This window comes from Hoplias malabaricus, chromosome Y, assembly GCF_029633855.1.
Source record: "Hoplias malabaricus isolate fHopMal1 chromosome Y, fHopMal1.hap1, whole genome shotgun sequence".
Classification (NCBI taxonomy): domain Eukaryota; kingdom Metazoa; phylum Chordata; class Actinopteri; order Characiformes; family Erythrinidae; genus Hoplias; species Hoplias malabaricus.
In genome coordinates, this window is record NC_089820.1 from 21,447,405 (window position 1) to 21,464,821 (window position 17,417).

Below are 17,417 nucleotides of genomic sequence, written 5' to 3' on the forward strand. Positions count from 1 at the left end.
TAAGCATCAGCATGCACCGTTAATTTGGTTTTTTTGTACAGCCTTTCAAGCTGACGTCCAGCTTGTTTCATAGCGCGCAGCTCAGTGGTGAACCAGGGAGCAGAAGTGGTGAAAGAGACCAATTTGGTTTTCGTAGGAGCAGAAGCATTGAGGGACGCGGAAAGAGCAGAGTTAAGCATTGTGGCATGTACCTCAGGAGAGGATGGAGCAGTGAGAACAGTAAAGCTCATGTTGATGGACTGAGCGAAGGAACAGGGATCAACAGATTTAATATTACGGAAAGAGATAAGTCTTTTAACAGATTGGTGAGCTACATTCTTAGGGACAGAGAATAGAAGGAGCTTATGGTCAGAGAGTGGAAACAGGAGAGGATGAAGGTTGTGAACCAGGACAGAAGAAGAACAGACTCGGTCAAGTGTGTGACCTTTGTCATGAGTAGGAAAATCTACATGTTGAGTGAAGGAAAAGCAGTCAAGGAGAGCTAAAAAATCAGTCACAAACTTGTTGTCAGGAGTGTTAACATGTATATTGAAGTCACCAAGTAGCAACAGTCGAGAAGAAGAAGAGTTAGCGAGAGTGAGTAGCTCAGATAGTTCAGAGAAAAAGGATGAATTAGATTTGGGGGGGTGATAGATGAGGAGTACAGTAATAGAGCCAGGTGTTTTGACTGCAAGATACTCAAAAGATGATGGTGATGAGAAAACAAGTTCAGTAGTTCTGAGATTGTTTTTAAAGATCACTGCCAGACTGCCCCCACGGCCTGAGGAACGCGGTTTTTGCACATAATTAAAGTTGGGTGGGGTTGCTTGGTTGAGAGAATAGTAATCACCTGGTTGTTGCCATGTTTCTGTTAGGAAAAGGAGATCAAGTGAATTGTCCAATATTAATTCTTGCAACAGATAAGATTTGTTAGTGAGCGAGCGGACATTAAGGAGGGCAAACGAGGAACTAGGGGGAACAGAGGTAAGAGGGCGTAAATTAGACAGATTAGAAAAACGTTTTGTAGAATGAGAAGGTGAGCGAGACAGTGTCCAGAAAGAGCAAATGTTACTACCATTGGAATAGTGTACATATTTATTGCGATTTAGCCTTGAGCCACGGTGAAGATAGCGTCGCCGGTTGAGTATACCAGCTCTGCAGGCAGCAACAGCAGAATGTTTGGAAAGACAGTGAGAATACCTATGTTTACGTAGTTCATCAGCCGTATAACTAACAAACAGTGAGTTGAACAGGGGGTCGGGGTTCATGTGGGGGCAATAAAGGACGGGAAAAAGTGGAATAGCCAGCAATAGAGTCATAGCAAATAGCAGGTGCATTGTCAATGGGTTGGAGCAAAGTAATTGCATAGCCGCAGTGCTAGCAGACACTGTAGGCGGGAACCGCAGATTTGGGGCAGGGCAGTAACGAAGCTAACCGGGACAGTAGCCGGGATCCGAAAAGTTGGAGCAGGACAACAGCGAAGCCAGCCGGAACAGCAGCCGGGATCCGCGAGGTTGGAGCAGGACAGCGGCGAAGCTAACCGGCCGGAATCCACAGAGCTAGGGCAGGACAGCCTCGGTGCAAGCCGGCCTGAATCCGCAGGGTTGGGGAAGACAGTCGAATAACCGCGAAGATTACAACCGGGAATCCACAAAGTCAAACAAAACAAAACATACGGGGAGAAGCGTCAGTCAACAGAGCGACGCCAGCGTACTCTAACCCGAGAAGCAGACAGGAGACAGGAGACGGCAGTCAACGATCTCATGGACAACTCTGGGTTTGATAGTTGCCAGGAGAATGGTACGAATGGCATAACACTGTCTCTAACAGGAACCAAGTGTTTCTGAAACCACTGCAATGAAGATGGTAATGTTGAGTGTTGTTAATTTAATGTGTATTTGTGTGTTTTGGTTTTTAGGATGCAACACAGTTTAGCTGTGCATCAGTTCAGACAGATCAGTCATTTTTTGTTTGTTGTTATGCCGTCCAGTTCTCGCTGGAGTCTTTTCCTGCCACCAATCCAAAGAGTATTATTGTGTGTTGTATAAAAACAAACAGATGTCTGCATTTTGTAATGATTGGCACATTTCTGTAGCTCTGCAAGGTTTATATTTTAGGTCTTTCTTGCATGGTCTATCAACACCAGTGTTAACCATGACTATCACTTGATTAATGGCCCTGGTCTTAATCCTCTTTCATTAAAACATTTGTAAAATGTATTGCAGACATCTAAACCAAGAAAAAAATGTGATTCAACTAGTGAGGTTCACTCAAATACAAAATACAAAAGGCTTTATGAAGTGAAATATTTGCAGACTTCGATTTCAGAATTTTTTTTAAAAAAGGAAGACTGGTAATGTTAAACTTTAACTAAAAACTAATTGTTCCAATTACTGAAAGTGGTTTTAGAAATTATTTTTTTTCTGCATACTGTCCTACTGAGGTGTAAATGATAGTTTAAAAACTGCGCACAAAAAGTACCTGTGCCATAGTCATTTTACATTTTGGCTACAAAAAATAAAAAATGTGAGTGGCTACTTTCCTTGAAATTAATATTTTTGACATTATTTCTCAAAAAATCATCAGGACAGTTTAAGTACCAAAATATTAACAAATTCTCAATCTCATTCTCAAATACACACCAGCAATAAATTAACAATCATTTTATTGATCATCCCTCAACACAGCCACTGCTGTTTTATTGAATATGGGAGTAAATACATAAAATCTAATTTGGTCTTAATTTAAAGCTATAATATTTCCATCACATCAGGTTAGCGCAGTAACTCTGAGCATTCCTTCTCTGCCTGCTGTGATACTGAAATATAGCTTCATGGTCAGTGGCTGTGCTGACAATAAAAAAGGAATCCAATAATGATGATGACTGCTCACTTGGAAGGTGCAGTGGGTTTAGTGGAAGAAAGAATTTGTGTGACTCAATTATGATTTTGAGAAAGGTGTGATTTTCTGGCAGTGTGTTTTCTGCTGTATTTTGTTCCTTATATAAAGGTTAATGATCAGCTATTTTGTCACTGTCAGGTCGAAACACTGTATTGCCAAAATGGCATCTTACGTTTTACAGGATAAACCATTGTTAAATATAAGTAAGCTAAGGTGAAGTGTTTTATTTGAGTTATTTTGAGGTCATTTATATTGGTCAGATTTGTAATCAGATCTATGGCAAAATATTTTTAATGGAAATAAGAGGTTTTTATTCAACAATGAGAATTCGCTACACATACGGCAGGTAGATGTTAGGCTGAGAAAGGCTGTGGTAGTCCTTTAAAGATGAGAAGATAAGAAAGAAGAACAGTCCCTCGGCCTGTAATGAACCCACTGGACACTGCATGGGATTCAATCTCAGGTGCATGTCAGGATGATTTGTTTGAGGTTGACTGTGTTGCGCAGCAGTGGAACATAGTTGAAGTGTAATATATGAACATAAGGATGCAGAGCTGGAGTGGGACAGCCCGAGGGTCTGCAGGGGGAAGAGCTAAGAAGTCGTAATATGGAGCAGAGCTGAGCAGCATAAATAAATGCTATATCATCAGAATGCCTGGCCACAGCTGGTGTCAGCTCTACTCGCGTACAGACATTTTTAGCGTGAGGGAGGTGTAGCAAACTGCAAATATATGCACAGGTTCAATTATAAAGAATCTTATTTACAGGAGCAGGCAGAGACTTTTTTAGGGGATTCTTCTGAATGTTAAGGAACAGCCATTATACTGACACCTAGAGGTCATGCTGGACCTACACTAAATTTATTTTAAATAGGGTTGCACCAGGTGGGGGACCCATTCTATGTAGAATAAATTGGTTCATTCAGACACTAAACGTATAAACATGGCCAAAAATCATGTTCATAAATGTTATTTATTGATCTTTAAAGGATTCCTTCACCTGATCTATGTAGTAATGAATGGACGTTAGAAAACGAGTTAGAAAATGAGGTCAGGAAGATGATCTGTATAATCCATGCTTCTTAACCTTGGGCTTGTGTCATTATTCAAGGTGTATCACAAGAGTGGTTTTATTGTAAAAATATAGAATTCAAATTTCTATAGCAGTTTTCTACAACAGGAATCACAATCAAAGTTGCGTCGCTGCATGTGCTCTGTACTCTCTTAACACAGAAGTGCTTGTGTGTATCACTCTGTATTGGCTGCATTTTGGGAATCCAGAACGTCATGGGAGGAGGCTGTGTCTGATTGGCTGTAGATGTTTTCTTCTGCAGACGCTCCTCTGTACCTGGGGCTGTTGTATGGACTAATCTCCCATAGATCTGTCTCCTCATATTCTTTTTACTTTTTCTTCCCTGTCATAATTATTTGATTGAAATGTTTGTTCTATCTCTGGCTAAGATTTTTCATATAGTATTTCCCCCCCTTTATTGCAGTCCTAATAAAATGCCTGTGATATGGTCAGTTGCTGAGCCGTGTACTCACACACAATGGTTATTTCTGCTGTAGAACTACAAAAGCAGATTCAACAGCTCCCATTTATGTTATTGAGTGAGTTAGGGGTTGTGAAATTCTTGTTACACCATAAAGGGCTCACATTGTGAAAAAGCTAAAGGAACTCTGGGCTAAGCTCCCTATAGTGGCACTGTGGGTTTCCCTATCACTTGGCGATGACAAGTTCAAACACAAATGATGCCTAAGCCATCTGAAGTAGAAAGCAGGAGTTTAACTGAACACCTAGTATGTATTATCTTCATTTAAATGCTTTAAAAAGGGTTTGCAACACTAGAAGAGTCACACATGAACCTATGCTCAATATGTCCAATTGTAAGTGTCTAAAGGTGGAGCAAAGACTTATTTGTGACCATCATTTAGCTTTTAGCTGACATGCTAATAGTAGCTGCTAATGTATGTACTGTAACAGAAGTGTCTGATGAGGATTTAAGGATTCCAAGCTTGCTTTGTACATGAAAGCAGTGAAGGTGTGGAATGATTATCCATGATTAAGTTAATGGTTCTTATTTTTCTGTCTTGAAAAGTTCTGAGATCTCGTTACTCCCATTGGAGAAATGACACGGCCGTCTCATAATGGATCCGAAATGCAAATCTGTTCCCCCTGAAATTGAGGAAATGACTGTTTTCCAGGAGGAAAATTATTCTAACAAGCTACACCTCAGATAATGCACGTAGTGAGCTCCAAATGATGGGCTCTTTTTTTTCATTTTTTCATCAGCAAACACGGTGGCTTGAGGTTCAAAAACATGACTAAAACCTGATTTATAATCAGTGCTCTTATCCCCTTTGATGCATTTTTGTCCCTCTACAAAAAAATGAATTGGCTCTCCCTCTTTCTTTGGAAACAGTGTTCCCGTCTCAGGCAGGGGTGCTTCACGGTGTCCTAAAACAAGCATGAATCACAGCCAATTTGCTAGCTTTTAGAAGAGTGGAGTGAATGAGTAAATGAAGACTGTAATGTTGTATTCTGTAGCTGTTTTAGCAGTGAGATGGGAATAACCCACAGCTCTTCAGCGCAGGGAGAAAAAGAGAAAGAAAATGGCCTGGCTGTGGTGACATGCTTCAGACATACGAGCTCCTTGAGGTTGGAAGTGAGAGGGGAGGGCATGGTGACTTTCCTAATAACCCTACAGTGCATCAGCCGTTGAGTTTGAGTTATTACCTGTCAAAGACCCCTAGCCCCCTCCAGGTTAGAGCTGCACTCTTCTGGGATTGCTTGGCTGTCTGTGGAAGGAATGAAAAAAGCACACACTCTATCCACACTGGTCTTGTAGAAGATAGGGTGTGGATGTTATTGTTGCTGTCATGAAAAAAAAAAAAAAAAATAAAATAGACCTTGTATCTCTGTGACTTTGTAGAAAATATGGAGAAATGTACATAATGTACATCAATGTTAAAGGACTTCACTTAATTCATTTTCCATTGAACCTGTGGTTGCTAGGTATATCCTCTGGTTGCTAAGCTACTTGTGCAAAGGCATTTATTGGAAGTTTCTGTGGTATACCAGGAGGTTAATAAAGTGGTTGCTGTTGTATGTTAGGTCCTTGTTAAGGTGTTCCAGGTGGTTGCTAAAGTGTGGAAAAATGGGTGTTATAAAAGGAACAAGGCGCTTTGCTTCTAAAATTTGATTGACTGAGCCACAACCAAAGCTGTGCCCCACTGTATTAAACCCAGTCAATATTATTCAGTTCTTCACAGTGTGTGATATTGGGACATAAAACATTGCTATACGAGGCTACACTCACTGTTAACATTATGTGGCAGAGGTATAGTTTACTGAACAGATATGAATTTGCATCCGGCCGGATTTCTAAATCGCCAGAAATTTCCAGGATTTTGCTGTCCACAGTCTTTCCCTGTCTCAGTTATTCCTATAGGCCCTAAACCCTTTCTTGAAACGTAAACTTTGATGAGGTGAGCCATAGGGGCGCAAGGGTTCAAGTGATCAAGGGGTCGGGGGCTGAGAGCAGAATTGGGACAAACTTTCAGCCGAGCTCCGCTCAACATTACAGTGTTTTACTGGAGCCTCGAACGAGAAGTGTTGAAAGATATTAAGGTAGTTTTTTATAGTCTCTTCTTCGTGTTTAAAAATGTTTCTGTGACTCACATGCCTTACGTTTTGTGTTCTATAATTTACAAAACTGACAGTCATCTCGTCAGTCCCTATAATGACAAAACACAGACACAGTTGACTGTTACTACTGGATCCCAGCGATGCTCTTATCAAGTAGCCTATATTACTTTTGGTTGATTAAAATGTGCTGATTGCCTTTAGTTAGGTTTAAAAAACATCGTTCAAATGTAAACTTGTCAGTTTCTGCCATGATGAGTTTTCTGGTTTCAATACAGTGCTTCAGTTTTGTAGTTTGGAATGAACAGAAAACAACAGGTTTTTCATGAACACAAATGGTGAAGAAATGACAAAATGTTAGTTTGTATATTATATATCCATCCATCCATTATCTGTAACCGCTTATCCAATTCAGGGTCATTGTGGGTCCAGAGCCTACATGGAATCACTGGGCGCAAGGCGGGAATACACCCTGGAGGGGGCGCCAGTCCTTCACAGGGCAACACACACTCACACATTCACTCACACACTCACACCTACGGACACTTTTTGAGTCGCCAATCCACCTATATGTTTAGGGCTAAATGTGGAATGGAATCTGTCCATAAAGGCATTCGTTATTTGTCTTGTTAAAGTGTATATGTTTATGAAGTACAATTCAGCAACATATTTGCATGGTTATAGATGCATTTGTCAAGTTTTACATCCCCACCTCCTACACCCCAGGACCCATGCTGACAACCTGCCCCATGTGTCCTCTGTTTAAAAAAAACAAATATGGTCACCCTACTTTTATAAAAACTATACACCACTTGAGACCATGCGTGATTTTATCCCAGCGAAGGAAGTTTTAAGCATTTATGCATTTATGACTCTTTTGGCTTATTGCTTTACTATAGTGTTGCTAAGAGGTTCCTAGGTGGTTGCTGCTGTGGTATTCCAGATAGTTGCTCTTTGTTGCCAGTTGCTATGATAGAAATCCCCTCAGATATCATAGAAACTAAGTGTGTACTGTATTATTTCTAAGGTTACTTGATGCTTTGTATGGTATCTCGGGTGGTTGCTAGGATTGTTGGTGTTTTTGGCAGTTGTCATTGCAGGTATTGGCTATGGCAGTTGCTGGGGTATTTCATGTGGTTGCTCAGCTGTCCCACTTGGTTGAATATCTTTGCTAAATGTGTGCAATGGTGTTGCATGAAGGAAACAAGACATATAATTTTAATAATACTGTATTAACTTTGCGGTGCACTGCGCAGTCCCTAATAGTAAAAGTCAAATTGACTCTCTTGGATGTACGGTCCATATATGGAAGCTTAATGCAAAAGCAGCCTACTCAATGTATGATTTGTTCAATGTCACAATAACCAAATCATTTACAAGATGAAAGGTATATGGAAAATGGGACATTTTACAACTGTGCAAGACCTGGTAGACTACAAAACTGCCCTTCTTAGATTAGCAACATTTAAAGCTTTCATCTTTTGAAGAGAGAGGGAAACAAGGTCCACTCTTGCTTCAGATCTGGACACATCATGTCTGTCTTTGCCTGAAGACAATTCAGTGCTATGGGTCTGAAAGGATGCGGAGCAGTTAATAAGCACTTACTGAGAAAAAGAAAACAGGCACAAAAGAAGAAAACTTGCATTTCAATTGAATAAGCTGCTGGTGTTCTGAGATCTGGCTGCAGTTTTCTGTTAAATGTGTTTTTTTGAAAAGTGATGAACTTGCATTTCATGGCTGTATTTATAGGAAATTAAATAAACAAGGGGTGTCCTCTGACTGTAAATTTAAAGAAAAGCATTTAAGCTATAGGACGTGCGATCTTTAAGAGTCACAAGCCGGTGTTGTATTTACAGCAGCATTTGTGTTTAAATATTCGTGCATTTGGAAAGAGAGTTTTGTTTGTAATATACAGTAAGCTCATAACACTGTGCATGAATATTTTAGCCTACAGTAGTGTAGTCTAATTTACCTTTGCTGCCTTTTCAGTGACCCATTACCCAAAGTACAGCCTGTTATTAGTGGTAGATATTTTGTTATTTTCACCTCATTGACGAACAGTTCTCAGCATGAACAGGAGAGGAACAGCAGAGTGTAATTTCAGCTTTTGTTGTGATGTCTATTCACGAGGGGCTTGAAGCTTGTCAAGGCTACAATTGACAAACTACAGCTGACTCAGTTCCTTGCAGACAATCGCGCAAGGTGAAGCCTTTTCCAGAGACTTTCATGTGGTGTGATTTGTGGCAGATTCACCTGGTTGATTCACAAATGCTTGAAAGAAAAAAATAAAGGCTGAGAGAAGATTTTACAGGATGAGAGGAGGCCGTTAAAGATTCAGAATGAAATGTTAGCTGTGTAGGCCATAACATCCCTATATGGAAACTCAAAACAGCCTGCTGTTGTATGGTCACAAAATGTATGGTCATTTTGTGTTGTAATAAATGCATTGTAATTTTGTGACATCACACATATTTTTAATATATGCACACATGGCTTATATAGTTGCTGTAAATGCCCAACTGTAGGTAAGACATTAACTTTCAATGGAAGTCAATGTAAAAATAAATAAATAAATAAATTAAAAGTATTTCCAATGGTTTATTCATCACTGCTCTGTTTTAGTGATGTTTTTGACAAGTCAATGATGACATTTACTTTTTGGACAATAATTTTTTGTGTGTGTGTATATAGGGTGGACCATTTATATGGATACACCTTAATAAAATGGGAATGGTTGGTGATATTAACTTCCTGTTTGTGGCACATTAGTATATGGGAGTGGGGGGAACTTTTCAAGATGGGTGGTGACCATAGTGGCCATTTTAAAGTCGGCCACTTTGGATCCAAGTTTTTTTTTTTCAATGCGAAGAGGGTCATGTGACACATCAGACTTATTGAAAGGAAGACAATTGTGTGCTTGGTTTTAATGTAACTTTGTTCTTTCATGAGTTATTTTCAAGTTTCTGACCACTTATTAAATGTGTTCAAAGTGCTGCCCATTGTGTTGGATTGTCAATGCAAAACTCTTCTCCCACTCTTCACACACTGATAGCAACACCACAGGAGAAATGCTAGCACAGGCTTCCAGTATCCGTAGTTATCCAAGCACACCATTGTTTTTCTTGTGAAGTTCCCAATACGTTTGATGTGTCACATGACCCACTTCCCATTGAAAAAACAAAAGTTGGATCCAAAATGGCCAACTTCAAAATAGCCGCCATGGTCACCACCCATCTTGAAAATTCCCCCCCCCCTCCCATATACTAATGTGCCACAAACAGGAAGTTACTATCACCAACCATTCACATTTTATTAAGGTGTATCCATATAAATGGCCCACCCTGTACATATATATTTCCACTTGTGTAAGAAAGGAGCCATCAGAAAGGTGATAAAACAGAGTCCTAACAGCAGGGCTGGAAAGATGGGTTTTTGGTCCAACTTTCCACAGTGAGAAGACAACTCAGTGCACTGTGTCTGAAAGCATGTTTATCTGCCAAGAATATTGCACTAAGAAAATAAAAAACAAAGAAATATTCAAAAAAAGAAGGTAAAAAGTTTGGATCATTGAGCACAGTGAAATGAAGTCTGATCCGACTCACTGAATCCGGCCTCTTTCATTTTTCCCTCAAATGTGGCAGAGATTACAGTCCAGATGGAGCTTTCCCAAGAACTTCAGCGGCCCAGTGTAACGCCACAATATTTGTTTACGACTTGCTTCATGCATAATTTAGTATTAGTTGCAATTCTCTGCATTCCACTCTCTATAGAGGACGGAGAAACTGGAGCATCGTCTGAATTCTAATTGATTTAAGGGTGACTTCCTCACAGAGTCTCTCTCTTACACTCACACACACACACACACACACATAAAGAAAGCACAACCGAAGAAGTTCTTTTTGCAACAGCTGAAGAAATCCATGTTGAGACTGGCCACTGTTCTGTTCTGGTCCAGTTTTTTACGCAACCGCCATCGAGTCACTCACTTCCTCAGTAAACATCTTATTTGAATCGTCCACTTCTGAGCCACCACCCAACTCCAGAACAGTCAGGACAGGGAAAGCGGATCATTGTCTTAATGTAGTAGTCTGCAAACGCTTCAGGACATTTACAACAGCAGGGTCACAAATCACACTGGCAAGATTATAGCCCACCCCTTTCATCCTGGACATCAGTCCTCTCAGCCACTTCCATCTGGTAGAAGACTCAGGGCCGTCAAGGCCAGCTCCACAAGACATACCAAGAGCTTTCTCCCGCAAAGTAGTGGCTCATTAACTGCAGTGGACACTGTGCACATTAACTGAACCTCACTGAACTCTCTTATTGTGGGTCAGCTCTCATTAACTTAATACACAACTGTGTAAAGTTCATATAATTCTGTAATATACTGTAAGTAAGAGATTTTATTGTGTATCTTCTGGTCAAAAATGCAATCTTGGCTCTTTCGCAGTGGTCCTCATTCATTGTAAAGTGAGCACATACAACTTTAACCACTTGTTTCAGCTTTGGTGTATCACTACAATCAAATTCATATCCAATACAAGTTTATAGATATGAGTGTATAACTGTCTTAAAAACACTTGATTTGCAATTACATCATTTTTAATTAAAAAACTGCAAATAATTAAAAGTATTTTACTACTTCTAATAATAATAATAATAATAATGATAATAATAATAGCAAAAAAAAGTAAATAGCTCTAATAATCTGTTCACATAGCGATTCAATATAAAAATGATATGGTTATTTTTACTGTACCACTTCCATGTTTAGCTTTTAAAACCATTATCCACCATGCTTTTATTTTATAAACTGATAACACACATGATATAAATCATCAAATCCATCTGAGATCAATCACTTTTCTACTCATTGTTATTTTAACACTATAATGTTTGATCAAAAAGAGAACAGAGCCTTTTTATCCATTGGCTCACTTCTGTATCAACTACATGAATTAGGGTCTGCTTCATGAAGATGGTAGGTAAACGAGGCCTGGGTGGCTGACATGATTTCACAAACTGAAGCTGATGTATCATACATGTATGAATGAATGCGTAAAAGAATAAATCTGAACTCGTCTTTACACATCTTTGATGAATTAAGGCTTCCTTTCCACATTTTGTATGTTTTCCTTGTCTCTTCCTCTCCCCTCTCCTGAGACACACCCACTTCCTCTCATGTGACTCACACAGGTGTTCTTTGTTTGTTATAATGTATAAGGCCTGTCCCTTGTCTCTGTGTGTCTGGCCAGCTCCATGTTAGTTCATGGTTTGTTTTCCTGTGTCCTTCAGTCTGTGTCTTTGCCTGATGTCTGTATTACTCTACTCTCTGGCTCAGTTAGAGCTGGGCTATATGGCCAAAAATGTTATCATGATAAAATTTTCTATATTCTCTGTACATCTCGATATTTAGCGTAATATTAACATTATGTCACAGCGGACAAAGGACATCCTTCTAAACTTGTAAAGTAAATACACCAAATGTTCATGTTAATGCACAGTGTGCACATTACTCCAATTCACAAGGAAAGATTTCACTGAAACAATAACTTACCAGAAAAAATAATGATATCTATGTCTTGTGCGCAGCAGGTTAGTGTCGCAGTCACAAAGCTCCAAGGGCCTGGAGGTTGTGGGTTCAATTCCCGCTCCGGGTGACTGTCTGTGAGGAGTGGGGTGTTCTCCCTGTGTCTGCGTGGGTTTCCTCCGGGTGCTCCGGTTTCCTCCCACAGTCCAAAAACACACGTTGCAGGTGGATTGGTGACTCAAAAGTGTCCGTGAGTGTGTGTGTGTGTTGCCCTGTGAAGGACTTGCGCCCCCTCCAGGGTGTATTCCCGCCTTGCGCCCAATGATTCCAGGTAGGCCCTAGACCCACCGCGACCCTGAACTGGATAAGGGTTACAGACAATGAATGAATGAATGTCTTGTGTCATGAAAACATTCTTAGAGCATTACCCCTTCAAGTGTTTTAAGGAGAAGAATGAGTAAAAAATTAATAAGAGTTTAAAGTAATGAATTAATAAATAAATATAAATTCCCGAGTGCTGAGCTGTAAACATATTACACTTAACCCATTAGAGGCTTAGAACAGTGGACGGCTTTTAACGGTGGGAAATCTAGAATGTTTTCAGTTTTGCACGATTATTCATTAATTGCCTTTAACTGTTTATCCAGTTCAGGGTCACTGTGGGTCCAGAGCCGACCCAGAATCACTGAGTTCATGGAGGGAAAAGTTCCGCTCTTGGGAGTATTTATTTAAGAGAAGCATCCTGACCTGTGCCATTGGGTCCAATTCTAAATTTACCAACAGAGAAAATAATTTTGTGTGAGGAATAGTGCTCTCACAAACGGAAAAACATTTCCTGGGAGGAAAATACACCTTGAGTGAAGAAAAACCCAACAGGTTCTCCCTGCGCTTGTGTTCAGACAGGGAGTCATCATAAGAAAAATACGCACAAGCACTTGAATTAGACGTATTATAGTCTTGTTTATGGGCAGCACGGTGGTGCAGAAGGTAGTGTCGCAGTCACATTGTTTCAGGGACCTGGAGGTTGTGGGTTCGTTTCCCACTCCGGGTGACTGTCTGTGAGGAGATGTATGTTCTCCCTGTGTCCGTGTGGGTTTGCTCCGGTTTCCTCCCACAGTCCAAAAACACACATTGGTAGGTGAATTGGCAACTCAAAAGTGTCCGTAGGTGTGAGTGTGTGGGTGTTGCCCTGTGAAGGACTGGTGCCCCCCCAGGGTTTATTCCTGCCTTGCGCCCAATGATCCCAGGCTCTGGACCCACCGCGACCCTGAACTGGATAAGCGGTTACAGATAATGAATGAATAGTCTTCTTTATGTTCTCACGTTCATGCGGTCTCCTGTTCATGTACCGTAATAGCAGGAGTATACGGGCCTGTTAGCATGCAGCTGGCTGTGCTAAGCGGGAATAGAAACGAATGTTTATTGAGCTCTGTTACACAAAGCTTATCATCTTTATCGAGCAAATAATTTATCACAGAACATATCAATATTGTTCTATCGCCCAGCACTAGACTCTGTTCCTTTGTGGTTCTTGGCTTTCTTGGCTTTTTCCTGTCTATGTTTTCATATTGGTTTTCTTCAGTGTTTTCATAGGCTACGATGCTTTGTGAAAGTTTAAGATGCCAGATAATGAGACGTAAAAAGCTATATTTAATACTCTTATTACTTTTGCTGTGTTTATTGTAATCATATATGATTTTATACAAGCACAACACTTATTGAGAAGATGAATTGTTTCAATTTATAATTTTCATCGCATTAGATTTTGCACTCTATTATTTTATTATATTTATTATTATTATTATTATTTATTATTATATTTATATAATAATCACTATATTATTATTATAATCTCTATTATTTTTAGATTTTGTAATGTTTGTTTTTAGTCCTGTGTAGTTAGTCTCATTGTTCATTCTTTAATTGTGTGCATTGTTGATTATGTTTGACTTGTTTACTTGTGTTTACATCCTCTTCAGGTTAGTGTATATCTTCTCTTTATATTTCTTTCTCTTTGCTCTCCCCTCTCATGACAAAGGGCCATTGATTCTCTAGATTTATTCTATTATCTGACTTTATTCCTAATGTGATTCTTTCCTTAGATTGCGCTACTTTCTCTCGACTGTGAGTTTGACTGGTCTGTTTAGCCTTTTAAATCTAATACATGTGTGCATGCACCAAGACAAAAAACCTGGTATATGTAACACACTTGGTGAAACCAATTCTGTCTCACTGTGTATCTCTCTCTCTCTCTTTCTCTCTCTCTCTCTCTCTCTCTCTCTCTCTCTCACAGCCTCACAATAACACTGTCTTACTCACTGGTATGCAACTAATTGTATTGTGTTTATGGCTTGTTTGATATCTGACGACATTAATGAGAAAAGCAGAGCCGTGACTTCAGCGCACGGGGCCATGGATTCCTCTAAACTCAGCTCTCACCACATTTTTATATTGGTTTAAAATGTCTTTGTGAAGCTAGGCCCTTTTTTTAATGTAATATTTTGTTATGGTGTGTAAACACTGTTAATGTTTCAGAACCCATAAAGGTATCTTAGATCCAAAGATTGGTGGTTTTAATTTCAATGTTTGTGTGATGTCATGGAAACACATTTACATATGCACCAATCAGCGATTACATTACCTTCTTCTGTTTGCACTTATTGCACATTTTATCAGCTCCACCAACCATAAAGCAGCACTTTGTAGTTCTACAATTACACACTGTAGTCCATCGGTTCCTCTGCATAATTACACTCCCCCCACCGTTTCACCCTGTTCTTCAGTAGTCAGGACCACTACTGAGGTATTATTTGGATGTTGGAGCATTCTCAGTGCTACAGTGACACTGACGTGGTGATGTGTTACACTGTAAAAAAACTGCTGTAAATTTACAGCACGTCTGCTACAGTATTTTATTGTAAATCACAGTATTTACAGTAAATTATTGTATTACTCAATTACAGTAATATGCTGTAAATTTGAAATACAGTAGTGTTCCTGTAAAAATACGGTAAATGCTTGGGAACTCTGCTGCCAGTATTTTACTGTAAAGTTTACAACAATTTTTTTACAGTGTAGTGTGTATTGCGCAGGTACGAGTGGATCAGACACAGCAGTGATGCTGTCATTTTTAAGCAGTGGTTCCTACTAACTGTCCACTCCGTTAGACACACACACCTTGTTGGTAAACCTTGTAAATGTAAGGTCAGAGACAGTAGCTCTATTGGTGCTGCAGTTTTTGTTAGTTTTCTTCCATTTCTGGGGCTGTACAGAAGTCTTAAAGACTCAGTTATAAGAAGATTCAATTCAATGTGATAGAGAGTTTGGAAAATATTTATCTGTAAATGAATGCTGGCAGTTTTTAAAAAAATAAAACCACACAAGTGTGGCATGGAGCTCTTTTAAGTAACTTTCTCGTCTGAGAAACGAAAAACAGACCAACAACATTAGAAAAGAATAGATAAGAGGCTCCTCCAAATCTCTCCATCCATCTGCTGTCAGATATAGCTCTTTGATATCAATCAGACTCTTCAGCTCCCTTTTCAGGCCAGTGATATTAATCAATCATCCTCCGCCAAAGACAGAGCCACCACTGAGATGAATAACCACAGGCAGAATTACACAGTGGAGTTCAGTAGGAGGGAGACACTATGAAATACAAGCTGAAGTTCCAAACTCATGCAAGGGACCCCGATAAATATTAACATATTTCATTCATTCATTTTCTGTAAACGTTTCATCTTGATCAAGTTGGTCAAGTGCCCCCTGTGGTGTGATGAGGCTCAAGGCAGGAACCGACCCTGCGCAGGGCACAGGGCACCAGTCCCTCGCAGGGCATCATGCATTCACACAATCATTCACACACCTGTGGACAAATTCAAACATTCACCCAGTCTCTTATGGACAGTTTCACTCAGCAATTTGGTTGTTTATTATTTAAAGGAAGAATACAAAGGTGATGATTTTTTTTCAAGTCCAGCTCAGATGAGGAGTCTAATTGCATTGTAGTATCTGAATGAACCAATTTATCCTCCATAGAGTGGGTCCTCCACTTTAAAATCGTTGTACTACAGAATCTCTGACACCTTTTAACCACAAGGTGTCAGTATAATAGCTGTTTCGTTACAGTCCTAGTCCATTGTCAGCATGGTGGGTGAAGCACTTGCCCACCGTGATGTTAAAACAGTATCTGTGTTTCTCTTTGGCAGATATTTCAGGTCAGGTGCTCCACCCGTGATCAACCCTCTCAACACACACTTCCCACGGGACACCATCATCCCAGGGTCATTCGCTGTCACTCTGACGTGGACGTTGCCCAACCGGACCACCGGAGTGTTCAATGTCACCAGCCCACTCCCTGGAGATTGGTTCCTGGCCGCACACCTGCCAAAGGACGAAGGGAAAATCTCAGTCAAGGTGAGACTGGCCTGTCAGAGTCAAATGTACTTCACTGAATTCAGTCTAATGTGTCATTTGCAAAAGGGTCCTCCATAAAAGTTTGGGTACACCTGCTCAAAACACAGACATTGGTGTTGTTTTGATAAGAAAATCATTGTTTCATAAAATATGAATTATTACTCTTTTAAATCTAGAACAAGTGGACAGCAAGTGTAGCTGCTGAAAGTTTTACACATGTACGACGCTAAGTAGAAGAAAACAGGAACATGAGGATGATATTTACACATATATGGAGTGTTTCAAAACCCTGAAAGTACTTTATAAAAAAGTGACCACAGTGGAAGCTTTAGCAGGAAGTCAGGATCACACCCAATTCTTTTTCCCTGGATCTTTTATGACCTAAGAGAGTCAGGGTCTCGGTTTAATGTCTGCTCTGAAGGACAATGCCATTTATTCAGTACATAGTCCCTGACACTGCGCTCAGGCATTGGGATACAGACAAATTCATTATCAAAGTGAATTCCACCAACTTTTCCAAGGTTCGGCATCATTTAGTTATTATGATTTAAAGTAAATTCAGAGCTCTCCATGTAGAAAGCACTTATTGTATAAAAAATTTGTATAACAGAACCATACAGAGTCTTAATAGTGTTCAGTGTTAGGGAATGGAACCAGATGTCTGAAGTATTGGACACCTGGTCCCCATGAGTACCATTACAAAATTTTCTGAGATGGTACGTTTCTAATGCACCGTAACTTTAGGACACACCTCTTTAGCTATGGTTTTTACGTCTTAACTTTTAATTTAACCAAAACTTTTGAAAAACTCTTGGCATCCCTCTTGTGTGCATATAATTTGCACCTTAATTAACTGAGTACTGCATGTCCATGCATGATAAAATGGAAGCATCTGATTGGATAAAATAAGTAATTTAAAACAGCCACCAGCTTTTTCTTACTGATG

At 39.8% G+C, this 17,417-nt stretch overlaps 1 protein-coding gene across 1 annotated transcript in view; it reads left to right on the forward strand.

Annotated features, from left to right (window-relative positions):
• Positions 1 to 17,417, forward strand: part of LOC136679078 (transmembrane protein 8B-like) — a 227,492-nt gene that overhangs the window by 81,829 nt on the left and 128,246 nt on the right. Inside the window, exon 3 of the mRNA XM_066657358.1 lies at positions 16,264 to 16,471. Coding sequence (XP_066513455.1) covers positions 16,264 to 16,471 — 208 coding nt within the window. The remainder of the gene's footprint in view (positions 1 to 16,263; positions 16,472 to 17,417) is intronic.